A 13,321-nucleotide genomic window follows, 5' to 3' on the forward strand; every position below is an offset into this window, starting at 1 on the left:
GAATGTGTGAATTAAAAGCTTTTTAAGATATTTGCATGTTGGGAATTTTTTAAAAGTATGTGAGAAAATATTTTGAGTTTTATTGATTCTACAATATTTCAGAAACAGCTTGTGCTGCTTAACATCCTCTCAAGGCAGCTGGGTTTTCCCATCCTGTTCAGTAGCAATGTGTTAAGAGAGAAAGTGATCAAATTATTTGCCATAATTTAAAAATACATATAACTGATTGGCATGAGCTGTCAATTGAGAAAATTTCAGAATCATTTATTCAAGCATTTTATTAAGAAAAATGTCAAAACTAACACAAAAGATCCATAAATCTATATGATCTGATAAATTCAACTTTCTTTTTTGACAAGAACAAAGTAATGCATTTTATCTCAGATTTCCATTATATTGAAATTGTGTTTATATTGAACATAAGAACTTGTCTTGTTCTCATGTGAGTGATACCATACCTTCTCAATTACATCTTTCTGCTTGAGAAAAACAAGGAAGATAAAATCTTAGAAAAGTCAGTGAACTTCTATTTTTTTGCAGTGTTATAGTTCATGAAGTCCCAAGACCACTCTCAGCTTCAGAAATTTTCTACAAGGACTTTCAGTATGCAGAAAAACTTTACTCACAGTTATGGTTTATTTAATACCAGTGACAGGCAAAAGAACATAGGACAGGATCCAGGAGAGAACAGGCATGGATTTTTTCCCCAGTGGAGTTGTGTGGACAACACCTATTTCTCCCAGCAACAATTTGTGATAATATACATAAACTACTGCCAACCAGGGAAGCTCTGCAATCCTTTTTCTTAGATGTCAGTGATACAGACATGACTGAACTTGCATGGCTAAACTTTAGTTTCCAGACTCTCCACAGGTCAAGCTGATGGTACATGACCCAATGGACCCATCATAAATCATATTATTAGCATAGATTGCATTACTTAAGGATTTCAGGTAAATAAAGACCATTCTTGTAGTCTAGAGGTTACCTTCCAGGAGCTGGGGAAACTACCAAAGTTCTCCTTAAGCAAGGTTAACCCTTACCTACTACACAAGTGTTTCTTGTAAATTTTAGATATAAATTTCTGAGAGTCTCTGTCCTGCTACTTCTGCCCTTTATCTAAAGTTTCTAATTTAGGATCCTATACTCCTGGTATTCGGAGCCTTTTTGTCTCAGTTTAAATGATGCCAAAAGAAATTACTAATAGCAATTTGATTCAGATCACTATATAGTATTAGTTTACATGGTTTCCAACAGGCAATGCTGTGATTCCCAAAAGATTTTTAAATGATCTATTGTGTCCCCAGGAGTTTGGTACTATGCCTCAGGGTACCTAGGCACACAGTTTTGAGAACCATAATTCTATGGACTAAGTCACTGCAGAATATCATTCTTTCATTGTTGCTTTCCTTATAAATGTTATATTGAGAATAAGTATTGCAGAATGCTAAGAACTGGGTTTCCATATTTGTGATCATATGGTACGTTTCCTATCTTTTTTCATGGTTTTAACTTTTAACATAACTTTGAAAAAGTTTTATAAGAATTTCTTCAGTGTGGGTTGAGAGATGGGATTTCTTTGGCAAACTTGGCATTTGGGAATAAGTTTGGGGCACTCACATTACTGCATCTTTTTGTTGCCAATGGGGATTAGTTTTGGGGATTTAGAAGTATTAATTATGACTGAGTTTATCTCTGAGCATTTTTAGAGCATTATTGTCACTGGAAGAAGTAAAGAGGAAATTAAAAAAAAAAAGTTAAGGAGGGAAAGCTTTCAGTCCATAACTTCAAGAATAGGGAAAAAAAGCATATACCATTATATATATATTATATATATATATAATTTTATATACTATCTTCTTCCTTTCCTTTCTTTCTTACCCCTCCCCATCTTCCTTCTTATTCTTTGTTTCTCCTATTTGTCAAGAATTTGGACATTTATAATTTAAAGAAATACAATGCTTTGCTTTATTTTTAATGTTATCTCATAAAAGTTGCTGTTTGAAATTTCTATAGGGACCTTAGGTGGAAAAAAATAAACTGAAACAGCTGTGTTTCTCTTCCCCACCTGGAGCTCCTTTTCCTTAGTGATTCTAAGTTCTCCTCCTCCATGGGGGTGGAGAAGAAAAACTAGGAAAAACAGGACCTATAGCGAACTATCCTTCCAAAGCAGGCCCAGGAAACATTCCACTGTTCCCTGACCTTCAGAAAATGGATTTTTAAGAAGTTAGGCGATTTCTATTTCTTTTTACCCCTTTTTATAGTTGAAGAACTAGTAGAAAAGCAAGTCAAATTTGCTGTATAATTATTTCATGGTGTTTATTTTTTTTTTAACTTTTTTTTTAAGATTTATTTATACAAGAACCCGGGGTACAGGCCAGATGCGCAGGAGGGTGAGAGGATTCACCAGAGACAGAGCGGGGAACAGTACAGGCAGACTGACAAAATGCACTGCTAAAGGGAGCAGCCGGTGAGGCAGGAGAGGTCTGCTGCACCATGTGGGACTCTTTCTGGCCGGCCGGGATTGAACCGGCGCTGCAGAGGCTGCGCACAGCTTTACAGAGCTATGCTCAATCGCCTGAGCCACCAGGGGAGGCCCTATTTCATGGTATTTAAATGTTATATGTCTCTTCTCCACAAGTTAGTTTTCACTTTAATATGTAAAAATAAAATGATTCACAACTTTTCTTTATCTCATAATATTCTTCTCATAAGTCTAGGCTCTTTAATTTTCTAATTATTTTCCGAATTTTAAAAAGTAGGGAAAGAAGAACAAGTCATGTTTAAAGAAATGTGGTAACAAAAAAAATAATATTCAAGAATGATCAAAAGCAGTTGACTATGTCAGTTCTCAAACTTGACATTGTCTCCTGATATTGAGGTCTTGGTTTTAGAGAAGGTTTGCTCAATGCAGACAAGAAAGTACTGAGAATTGAAACCGGTAGTAGCAGATAGCACTTATGTTGTACTAATGACTATACAACTTGACCTGGAGCAGATGGTCTGAGTTTCAAGAATATTCAGTTTGTGGTAGATAAGTAAAATTTTTGCTAAGGTAACTATATTCTCAACCTATTCTTTAAGTACAATGAATCCTAGGCAGCACAATCATCACAGGTGCTTCATATATTTCAGTTCAGAGGAAACTGATAGGAACACCCTCTTATCATGGCATTTTACTTTATATCCATAGTGCTGGTATCCCATAGGCCCCAGACTGGGCATGAGGGATACCAGGCCCAGGAGTTAGCAAGTCTGAGTCTGTCTGGAAGGTGGAGGCATGGCATGCCATGGTTCTGCTTTCACAAAGGCTGATTAATACCACAAGGAGAAAGTCACTGGGACAAGAGTTGTAGAGTTATGGATAAGCCTTTAGGAATTCCAGGAGTGACTTCTAGTTGCCTATCAAGGAAAGTCACCACTAGTGAACTAGGACTGGGGAATAAGAAACTAAATGGTGGGTACTGCAAGAGCAAGTACTCTGGACATCTACCGCAAACATGTTCAGGGGAGGAAGTCCCAAACCTACCGCAGGATATTGAGGGGCTTGATTTCTGTAGAAGCTATTGGAAGTATTCTTTTTAGTATTCATTTTTTTTTTTTATAGAGGCATGTTTTATTTATTTATTTAATTTATTTGTTTGTTTGTTTTGTTTATACATGCACTGGGTACAGTCAGAAGCGCGGGAGGGTGAGAGAATTCACCAGAGCCAGAGCGGGGAGCAGAGCAGGCAGAAGGACCGAAGTGCACTGCTGAGGGGAGCAGCGGGCGGCAGGAGAGGTCTGCGCACCATGTGGAATCCTCCTCTGGTGGCAGGGGAGCAGCCGGGGATCGAACCGGCGCCGCAGAGGCTGCAGGCAGCTTCGCAACCCAGCGCTCAACCGCTGCGCCACCAGGGAGGCCCCTTTTTAGTATTCATTATTGTTACTCTGGCTATACTCACTCTCAGCTTGTCACCTGGTAAATACAGATTATGTTTGCATTCTTTCTGAAAGAATAGCAGAGTAGTTAGCAGATGGCAGACACAAAAGACACATAAATGCGGGCATCTTGTCCCTGCCTTTAAAACAATAAACATTAGAGGTATCATTTGGAGAAATGCGCAGTACCAGGAAGTCAATTAGCCAAGATGAAAAGAAAAATCCATGAATAGTAATTAATCTTCCAAATAAGAATTATTTATTCTCAGGTCAGAGTGATAAATGAGGTGACATTTAGACTGATTGATTGGTTCACCCCTTAGGGGTGCAAGTGAGCATCAGTCACACACATACACACACACACACACACACACACACACACGATGGAAATGTTCTTTGGTGTTTTCTGTCTTGGTACGCAGTCACCTTTGTAGCATTTATATCTAATTTGGAAAATATTTTAGAACAATCCAATAACTTCAGGATAAAAAAATTCTACGCACTTCACAGCTCCTTCCTATTACATGAATGTGTAAATTAAATTCCCTCTCGATGAAAAAAACAAGGATTGGCTTCCCAAAAATGTTTTCATTGGCTTTAGGGAACTAAAACACACCAGTCTGTGTGACTAATACTTCCTGTAAAATAAAGATAGATCAACACATAATTAAATTCTGGCTCAAACATAATTGTTGTCTTGGAAACAGTTTTGGGGATAAAAAAGGATATGCTAATGAAACTCCTCATAATTTCCACCAATGATCCAGCTTATTAATTAGGCCAGGGCATCTTACTCCATGTGCAACTCAGTTTGGCAAATCTAAGCGGTTAAAAAAGTTCCTAAGAGAACAGTCAAGAGGATTTCGAAAAGAGGACTAAATCTTACAGTCGTTATTTATCGGCTCTCACAAGGAGGGAGTACCCTGAAAGTGGTTTTTGTCTTCTGGGCGGCTTTCAAGACCCTTCCTAGCCCGGTAGACAGAAAACAGATCGTTACATTTCACTAGCAATCCCTAGTTGCATTTTGGAGTAATCGTTCCAGCGTCAAATCCTCTCTGGAGGCTTTGCAATTGGCTGGCTCCAAGAGAAACGGGAGCAACCCAAAGCCTCAAGTCGCCAGCGTTTTCCCGTCCCGGCTCGCCGTCCTCACTAGTTTTGTAGGAAGTTCTCACTGCGCAGCCCGCAGGGCAGCCCGCCCGCGCCGAGGGCTCCCGGGCGGCCGAGCGGGGCCGGGGCGCGAGGGCGCCTCGCGACTCACACCCACCGGGGCGCGCGAGGGAGGGAGCGCGGGCGCCGCGCGCGTGTGGACGTGCGGGGAGGTGTGCGCGGGGCGGGGTGCGGGGCGGCGAGGCGGGCTCCCCAGGTGAAGCCCGCGGACGCGGAGGAGCACCAGGAGGAGGAGGAGGTCGCCCGCTCCGGCCTCTCCCTCAGGGGCCGCGGCGGCTCGCGCTCGCGCCCCGGCGGCCCCTCCCGCTGCGCGCCGCGGCGGCGCCACAGGCCCCTCGACCCTGTGACCACCGCCCTCCGGCCGCGCGCCCCGAGCGGCCCGCCGCGGGCCCCGGCGATGGCGCGGGACTGACGTTCGCCTCCCCCGGACCCCTCCGCCCCGCCCGGGGCGCGCGGGACCGCGGCGCCGCCCCGACCTGCATGAGGGGCGGGCGCGCCCGCGCCCGGAACGAGCGGCCCGCGGCGCCCCCGAGGCCGTGCCCGGCCGCGCCAGAGGACGAGGAGGCGGAGCCGCGGGCCGGGCCGGGCTGCCGGCGCGCCGCGGCCCGGGAGCACGGGCTCCCCGGAGGGCGCTCGGGGCGTCCCAGCCCCGGAGGAGGGACCCGGAAGCAGAAGCGGAGGCGCGAGTCGAGCCGAGCCGCTGCCCGCGCTGCCCGCCGGCGCCGGCTGGGGGTCCCGGCGGCTGGATGGGCGGCGGCGGCGCGGGCCGCGGGCGGCGATGGGCGAGGAGCAGAGCACAGTGAGCGGCGGCGGCGGCCCCCAGGAGGCGCGGGCCCCGGCGGGCGGCGCCACGGGCCACCCCGAGCCCCCGAGGCCGCCGGGGGCCGGCGCCGGGGCTCCGGGGCTGAGCGCCGCCTGCGCGGAGCCGAGCGGCGCCGGCCGCGGAAGCGACTCGGGCTGCGCGGACACGAGCTCCCCGGAGCCCCCGAGGACCGCGGGGGGCGCGGGCTGGAGACGGAGCCGAGCCGCGGGGCAGCCCGCGGGGCTGGCGCTCGCCGGACCCCTCAACCCTCAGACTTTGCACGAGCAGCTGGAAGCGGAAGCGGAGGAGCCGGGGGACCGCGGCGAGGGCAGGGATGAGCGCCCCGAGGCGCCTGCCGGCGGCGCGCCGGGGCCGAGAGCCCGCGTCGGGGCCCCGGACGGACTGGTCCTGGACGTGCCGGGTCAGCGGCGCCTGCCGCCCGCCCAGAGGCAAGTCTTGTGCTCCGTGTACTGCGTGGAGAACGACCTGCCCGAGGGCCCCCCGGCGGAGCAGCTGCCGCCGCCCGCGTCGCCACCGCGGGTTCCGCCGGTGACGAGCCCTCCCGACACCCCCACCTCCTTCCCCAGCCCCCGGCTGTCCCTCCCCTCGGATCCCCTCGCCCCCGACGGCGGCAGCATTGAGCTGGAGTTCTACCTGGCCCCCGAGCCGTTCTCCGTGCCCAGCCTGTTGGGAGCTCCACCCTACTCTGGCCTGGGTGGGGTAGGGGATCCCTATGCGCCCCTCATGGTGCTGATGTGCCGGGTGTGCCTGGAAGACAAGCCCATCAAGCCCTTGCCCTGCTGCAAGAAGGCCGTGTGCGAGGAGTGCCTCAAAGTCTACCTGAGCTCCCAGGTAACTTCACCCCTTCTGAACCCCCTTTTGCTCCCCATTCAGCCTTCCAGATCCCTGGCGGGCCAGTCCTGCGCGCCAGCTCTCTACTCACAGGAGGAGGTGACTAGACACCCACCCGGAGAATTCTGTCAATTTCTCGCATCTCGATTGCTTGTGGCTGTGATAATATTTAAGTGTATTTTGTCCTTATTGGTTAATTTGACCGGAATTTAACTGCATGAGCCTCAGGCTGTGGAAGCCTGCAGGGAACAAGTCATGATCAATTGCCCTCTGCGTATTTGCTCTAGATTGCACACAGGAGCTTGCTCAAAGAGGGGGGCAATGAGAGCGGCTCAGAGGTCTGGCATCCCAGAAACTGACAGCTAGTGGGCATAAAACAATTATGTATTGAGTGGGTGAGGCGAAATCAACTCCCTCACCCCTGATTCTGAATTTTGCCCCATTCATACACTAAAGGGAGGGTAGATTTAAAAAGTGTTTATTGCTTGGCCCTCACCTACTTTTCAGTTTTCTTTTTCCAAGGGAAAATTGATGTGCCTTTTCTCGGAGAAGTTTTCAGCCAGCTCAGTACTTTTAGAAGGAACAAAACAGAAAAGGCAAAACAGTAAGGCTGAGGGGTTTTGCAAAACAAGCACTGGTGAAACTTTCTTCCTCAGCTCCTTATTTGAGGCTTGTTTTTTTTCTTGGAAAGCTTGAGTGCAGTGGACCGGCTCTCATTCACTGGTGGTGCATGTCTTCTTGCAGCAGTTTTCAATCTGTTATGTTTCAGCCAGTGTTTTGCACAATCCCAAATGCCCTTTGATCCTGTGTCTGATTGTCCCAGGCCTATTCATCTTTCAAAACCCTGGCTGTTCAGGTGCCAAGTCTTCCCCAAAGCCTTACTCACTCTCCAGGCCCCTGCCTATATACTTTCAGAATGTTTCTTTGTATCTTATGTTCACTGCAATTGTTCCTTATGTGTCTGTTTGTCTGGCTGTACTCTCTGGACAGTATCTTAAGTCCCTGTATCTTGTGGTTTCATGGTGAGTCCCTTCCCATGATAGTTTAGTAACATTAGCTGAAGTGAACTGAGCTAGACTCCATTCAGTGTGGTTCCCTCTATTTTGTTGCTAATCCATGTTTGTGTCTAGACTGAAAGTATGCGCTGTACCCAACTGAAAATGCAAGGGAAATTTAAACAGAATGGAATGTTACACAAACAGTAACTTGGCCAGGACAGTTGAGATTATCCAAAGGCCTGTGAGAGTCTATGATAGCTCATTCATGCTTTATCCACAAACAGATAACTTAAAACAGGAGGAATGTCTGTGGTGGTGTCTATGACATCACCATCAAACAGATATTGGTACATGTGCAAAGCCCGATGGGATTCAGACATTCCCAAGATAAGGGCCTTCCTCCAAAGGGCCTTGCTCACTGTGAGAGCAGATGTGTAGGCAAGAACTGCATGAAGTAGCACATAATGATATAAAGAGAGTAACCGTGGCAGGTTGCACTATCATGTTGGATACAAATAAAGTGGGCTTAGAAATTCAAGCGAGGTGGTCATTGTGGTTTGGGGTATTCCGCCTTGCTTTTGATTTCCTTAATGTGGGCCTCTTCCCCAAAGCAGATATTTTTTTTTTACCTCCATGAATTAGTTTTACGAAGTCAGTGTTTTGATTTCTAGTGGAGACGAGGAGGAACAGGGAGTGGGAGGGTGGCAAGGTGAGTCAAGTGTCATTGTAAAGCATAACTTCCCCCCCAAACTCCTCTGAAGTGACATAGTATCTGAAGCTCATTTGTAGTATTTATGATTTTATGTATATTCCTGATCTTCTTCCAAAGTATTTGACAGAACTTTCATAAAAAACTGTTATTTTATTAAAATAGTAAACAACAACAAAAAAGATGAGTCATGCAGGCCAGGCATGTTTCTACCTCAGGGTTTTTGTACTTGTTCCTTATGCCTGTGATCACCGCCTGATGCCAGTCTCTCTCCTTGATGACTCCTCCTCTTCCTCCTTTCAGAAACTTATGCACATGTCACTTACAGGTCTCTGACCACTCTGACCACCCTTTTTAAGGTTAAACGTCACCCCCACCCTCCCTGTATTCTGTCCTGCTTTTATTTTCTCCATACCACCGACATACTCCGTCTTACATACAAGTACTGTCCACGAAGACAGGAATTTTTACATGATTTGTTCACTACTTATCTTTAACACACAGCACATTGTCTAGCATATTACACATTTAACTACTAGAAATCAAATTTATGAAGAGCTGAGTGACAAAGAGAGAAAGAGATTACTGCCAGGAACCCTGGCTAGGAAGTGGTGCTCTGCTTGGGCACTAAATTCGACTTTGAACTTCTTGATACTTAAGACAAAGATAAAGCTTTAAAGCAGACAGAATTAATAGATTTGCTATTTGGTATCAAAATGAGAATTAAAAGGTTTTTACTTTTTTTATTTTTTCAAAGATTTATTTATGTATAGGCAAGATGTGTGAGGGGGTGAGAGGATTCACCAGAGACAGAGTGGGGAAGAGAATGGGCAGATGGACTGAAATACACTGCTGAGGGGAGCAGCAGGTGAGACAGGAGAGGTCTGATGTGCCATGTGGGTAAATCCCTGGTGGGAGATTGAACTCCTGCTGCAGTTGCTGTGGATTGCTTCATAGGTTGCATCTTAACCCCTTGCGCCACCAGGAAGGCCCTAAAGAGATTTTAGACAGACTTCTAGCTTATACAAAAATGACAGTTCTTTCAAGTTGATAAAATTATATACTTGTGATCATAAAATTTCAGATATTAATTCTAAGGTCCCTTACACTGGAAGGATCTGTGTTTCCATGTTATTTAACCTCTCTTGTGTCTTAATTTCCTCATCATTGAAATGCAATTGCAGGCTATTATCTAGAGTGATCCACTAGTTGTAAAGCAAAATAAACTCAGTCTGCTTATTATTTGTGTTTATGCCTTTCTGAGCTAGATCACAAAAAGGTATAGGAAGTGCTTTTATTCCCTCATTCTATAAGAATTCGTGGGTTTGACAGAAGCAAATCTGTCAAACCTGAACTTGTAGTGCTTTTTAGATCCTGTGAAATAAAATGATAAATTTGAAATGACTTTTTTCACCATTATTTTGAGTTTATGCCAAATAGAGCATTATTTACAACACCTAAGAAAATAAAGCAGTCTAATAAGTATTTCATAAAAACTTATACAATTAAAATTCTAAAAGCAGAGCTATTAAGCATTCTATGCAGGCATTAAAATGCATATTAAATGTGAGTTGGGATATTGCCTAGTTAAATTAATAGTTTTCTGAAAGAAGAACCTGCTGAATTCTTTGAAAGAAGGTCATTGTGAACCTCGAATATAGGCAGGCAGGTTTTTTTTAAAGATTTATTTATTTATGCATACAAGAACTGGGGTACATGCCAGAGGCGTGGAGGGTGGGAGGATCCACCAGAGACAGAGTGGGGAACAGAACAGGCAGACTGACTGAAATACACTGCTGAGGGGAGCAGCGGACGAGTCAGAAGAGTTCTGCTGCGCCATGTGGGTAGCTCCCTGGCCAGCCGGGGATCTAACTTGTCCTGCAGTGGCTGGGGATAGCTTCATAGGTTGCGTCTTAACCCCTTGTGCCACCAGGGAAGCCCAGGAAGGCAGATTGTTGGTTAATAAATCTTATTTCAGGGCATGAGTGACATGCACCAAATATGTGCCAAAGCATGATAACTAGGTGTTATCTTTATTTCAGTAAAGATTAGGTGGTGACTTAAGTGCCTCCACACCGTGGTTTAAAAATAATAGTTTTATTTTTCTAAATAAATTCTTTTCCAGTGATTGCTGTTACTAGGGCTATAGGGAACTTTCTTAATGGAGTGACCTTAAGAGTGTGTTAGGTGTCATCCAGTTTCAAGTTGCCATGGTGAAGGACTGAATCGATAGATTATAAATCTTAGACAGGACACATAGGTGTTAGCTTACAGACTATAGAGCACCATGACAGAGGTAGCAGGAGTCACATTGGTTTATGTTGCCTGAGTATGTAAATCTCTGATACATGCATTTTATTTTTTATTTTTTTAAAAGATTTATTTATGCATACAAGAACTGGGGTATAGACCAGTGGTGTCGGGGGTGAGAGGATTCACCAGAGACATAGCAGGGAACAGAACAGGCAGACTGACTGAAATACACTGCTGAGGGGAGCAGCGGGTGAGACGGGAGAGTTCTGCTGCACCTATGTGGGTTGCTCTCTGGCTGGCTGGGGATCGAACTCCTGCTTCAGAGGCTGCTTAACCCCTTGCGCCACCAGCAAGGCCCTTGGTACATGCCTTTTAGAAGTCTGTTTCCCAGTGACCCCTGTAGTATGCACGGATGACTAAAGTGAAGCACACACTCCAGGGTTGTCTGTAGTCTCCAGCAGGTCACTGAGCCATTTCAAATGTTAACCTTCTCAGATAGTTTGGCCTCTGCCATGCTTTCCTAGGAGAAAAGATTTTCTGTTGCCCTCTTAGTTTTGTAGAATGATGATGCACTCATTTCAGAAATCCTCCACAGTAGCCTTTCTTTATGATGTTGGCTTTGGACTGTAAAATATGTAGTATTGTGAAGTATTAATATATAGTACGTCAGATAAAGGAAGGAGAAAATTGGGTACACTAAGGGCTTTCTAAAGGTAGCAGCTGGTGTGGCTTTCATCACTCTGCTTCAAAGTGCTAGCAATTGGCAGATGCATATGAGTTGGTATGTGTACACCTGTCAAATAAGTATTAATAGAGACAAGCAACGCATTTCTTCTACAGATTGTGAACAAAACAGCTGCTGGATGTTAATGTCCTAAAATGACTATCTACTATAGTCACCCTAGAATTAGTGACCTAGGGGTGAAAGCTTGTGCATCCTATTATTAAACTCTGAGTCATCCAGACCTTTATGGGTAAAAGTGTAAACCTACTTTTTATCCTTTAAACCTTAAAGCAACATGTATATTTTTAGAAACTATCACATTCAGTATCGAGTTTGAACACAGTTGTCTTCACACAGGTGAATTTACAGATTCTGTCATGCCAGGCGTGATTTGGTAGTTCTGAAAATGTGAAGAAGGAGACTGGAATCTGTTAAATCACTCCACAAATTTAAAAAGTGAGAATTAAATCATACGTATGCTTGTTCTATTGTGTTTAGAATTTGTGCGTGTGTGTGCCTGTGTGTATATCTGGGGGTTTGGTAACATTTGCTTTTATTCCTTACTGACTAATGCCTTTATTGTCCACTTCTGTTTCCTTAATAATTTCTTTATTAATTTCTTTTCCCCCCACTATTCAAAACCTGGTTTTAACTGAATTTTAATTTCTAAGGAGGAATCCCCTGGGAAAGGTTGAGGTCTGGGCCATCTCTAGTCTTTGTGCTGCCTGGGTATTTTCTTCTTCCTGTTTCTTCCTACATAGAGAGGCTGCATAGAGGAACCCTCTTCTGTGTCCTGTGCTCTGTGAAAGATCTCAAATAAGTTGATGAATACTAGCCTAATGTGACAACTAAAGCCTTTAAATTGGTGATTTTTTTTTCTCTCCTAGAGCAGAGCTCATCTTTTATACTTGAAATCTCTTCTTTTTTTTCCTAATATGAGAAACAGAAAAAGGAAAACATTTAGAGTTTTAACTCCCAGCTTTTTAGTCAGAGTTTGTGATGGGCAGTGTAGACAGATCACCTGAGTAGTAATTTCTTGTAATTAACTTTTTCATTTATTAGTGTAACACTGTGTATTTAGCATACATTCATTTGTAACATTCATTCAAACAAATCTATTTGCCAAGTACCGTGAGCTACTCTATTTCATGTACGAGTGCTCTCAAGGAGTCATTTTAGGGTTTGGTTTTATTCCCAGCTTTATATGGTTTTATAAATAAACTTTTTTTTAAGTTGCCAGAGAGCTATAGGTCTCTTCTGTCTTCTCCTTTCTTTCTGGGAGGATATTATTAAAACAACTCTGGACCACCAGCTAACCTTTTGGGAAGCACATTACAATTTCTCCTGATATCCTTTACTCATAGTAATAAATTTATTATTTATTCATACATATATTTCTCACCTGTGTTTAATTGTTGGAAATGAAATATTAGTAAATATCTTGTTCCTTTCAAAATCTGTTTATTTATTTTATTTTTTTTTAAAGATTTATTTATTTATTTATACAAGAACTGGGTACAGTCAGAAGCGCGGGAGGGTGAGAGAATTCACCAGAGCCAGAGCAGGGAGCAGAACAGGCAGATGGACGAAGTACACTGCTGAGGGGAGCAGCGGGCGGCAGGAGAGGTCTGCGTGCCATGTGGGACCCTCACCCAGTGGCCAGGGATTGAACCGGCGCTGCAGAGGCTGCGGGCAGTTTCGCAACCCAGCGCTCAACTGCTGCGCCACTGGGGAGGCCCTTCAAAATCTGTTTATTTAAAAGAAAACATTTTGCTAAGTTTTGAATCATTCACAGCAGTAGGCTAAATCTTTAAAGTTAGGTTTTTTGAAAATCACTTATTTTGTTCACATTCATTTTGTCAAAAAAATTTTTGTATGCTAAACTAACTAACCTT

The 13,321-nt window shown here is 44.6% G+C and overlaps 1 protein-coding gene across 1 annotated transcript in view; it reads left to right on the forward strand.

Annotated features, from left to right (window-relative positions):
• The first annotated feature begins 5,866 nt into the window (after positions 1 to 5,866).
• Positions 5,867 to 13,321, forward strand: part of RNF217 (ring finger protein 217) — a 120,915-nt gene continuing 113,460 nt past the window's right edge. Inside the window, exon 1 of the mRNA XM_037520348.2 lies at positions 5,867 to 6,742. Within this exon, the coding sequence (XP_037376245.1) occupies positions 5,867 to 6,742 (876 nt within the window). The remainder of the gene's footprint in view (positions 6,743 to 13,321) is intronic.

The sequence above is a fragment of the Talpa occidentalis genome, unplaced genomic scaffold, assembly GCF_014898055.3.
Source record: "Talpa occidentalis isolate TD23 unplaced genomic scaffold, MPIMG_talOcc4v2.1 talOcc4.2, whole genome shotgun sequence".
Taxonomy (NCBI): Eukaryota; Metazoa; Chordata; class Mammalia; order Eulipotyphla; family Talpidae; genus Talpa; species Talpa occidentalis.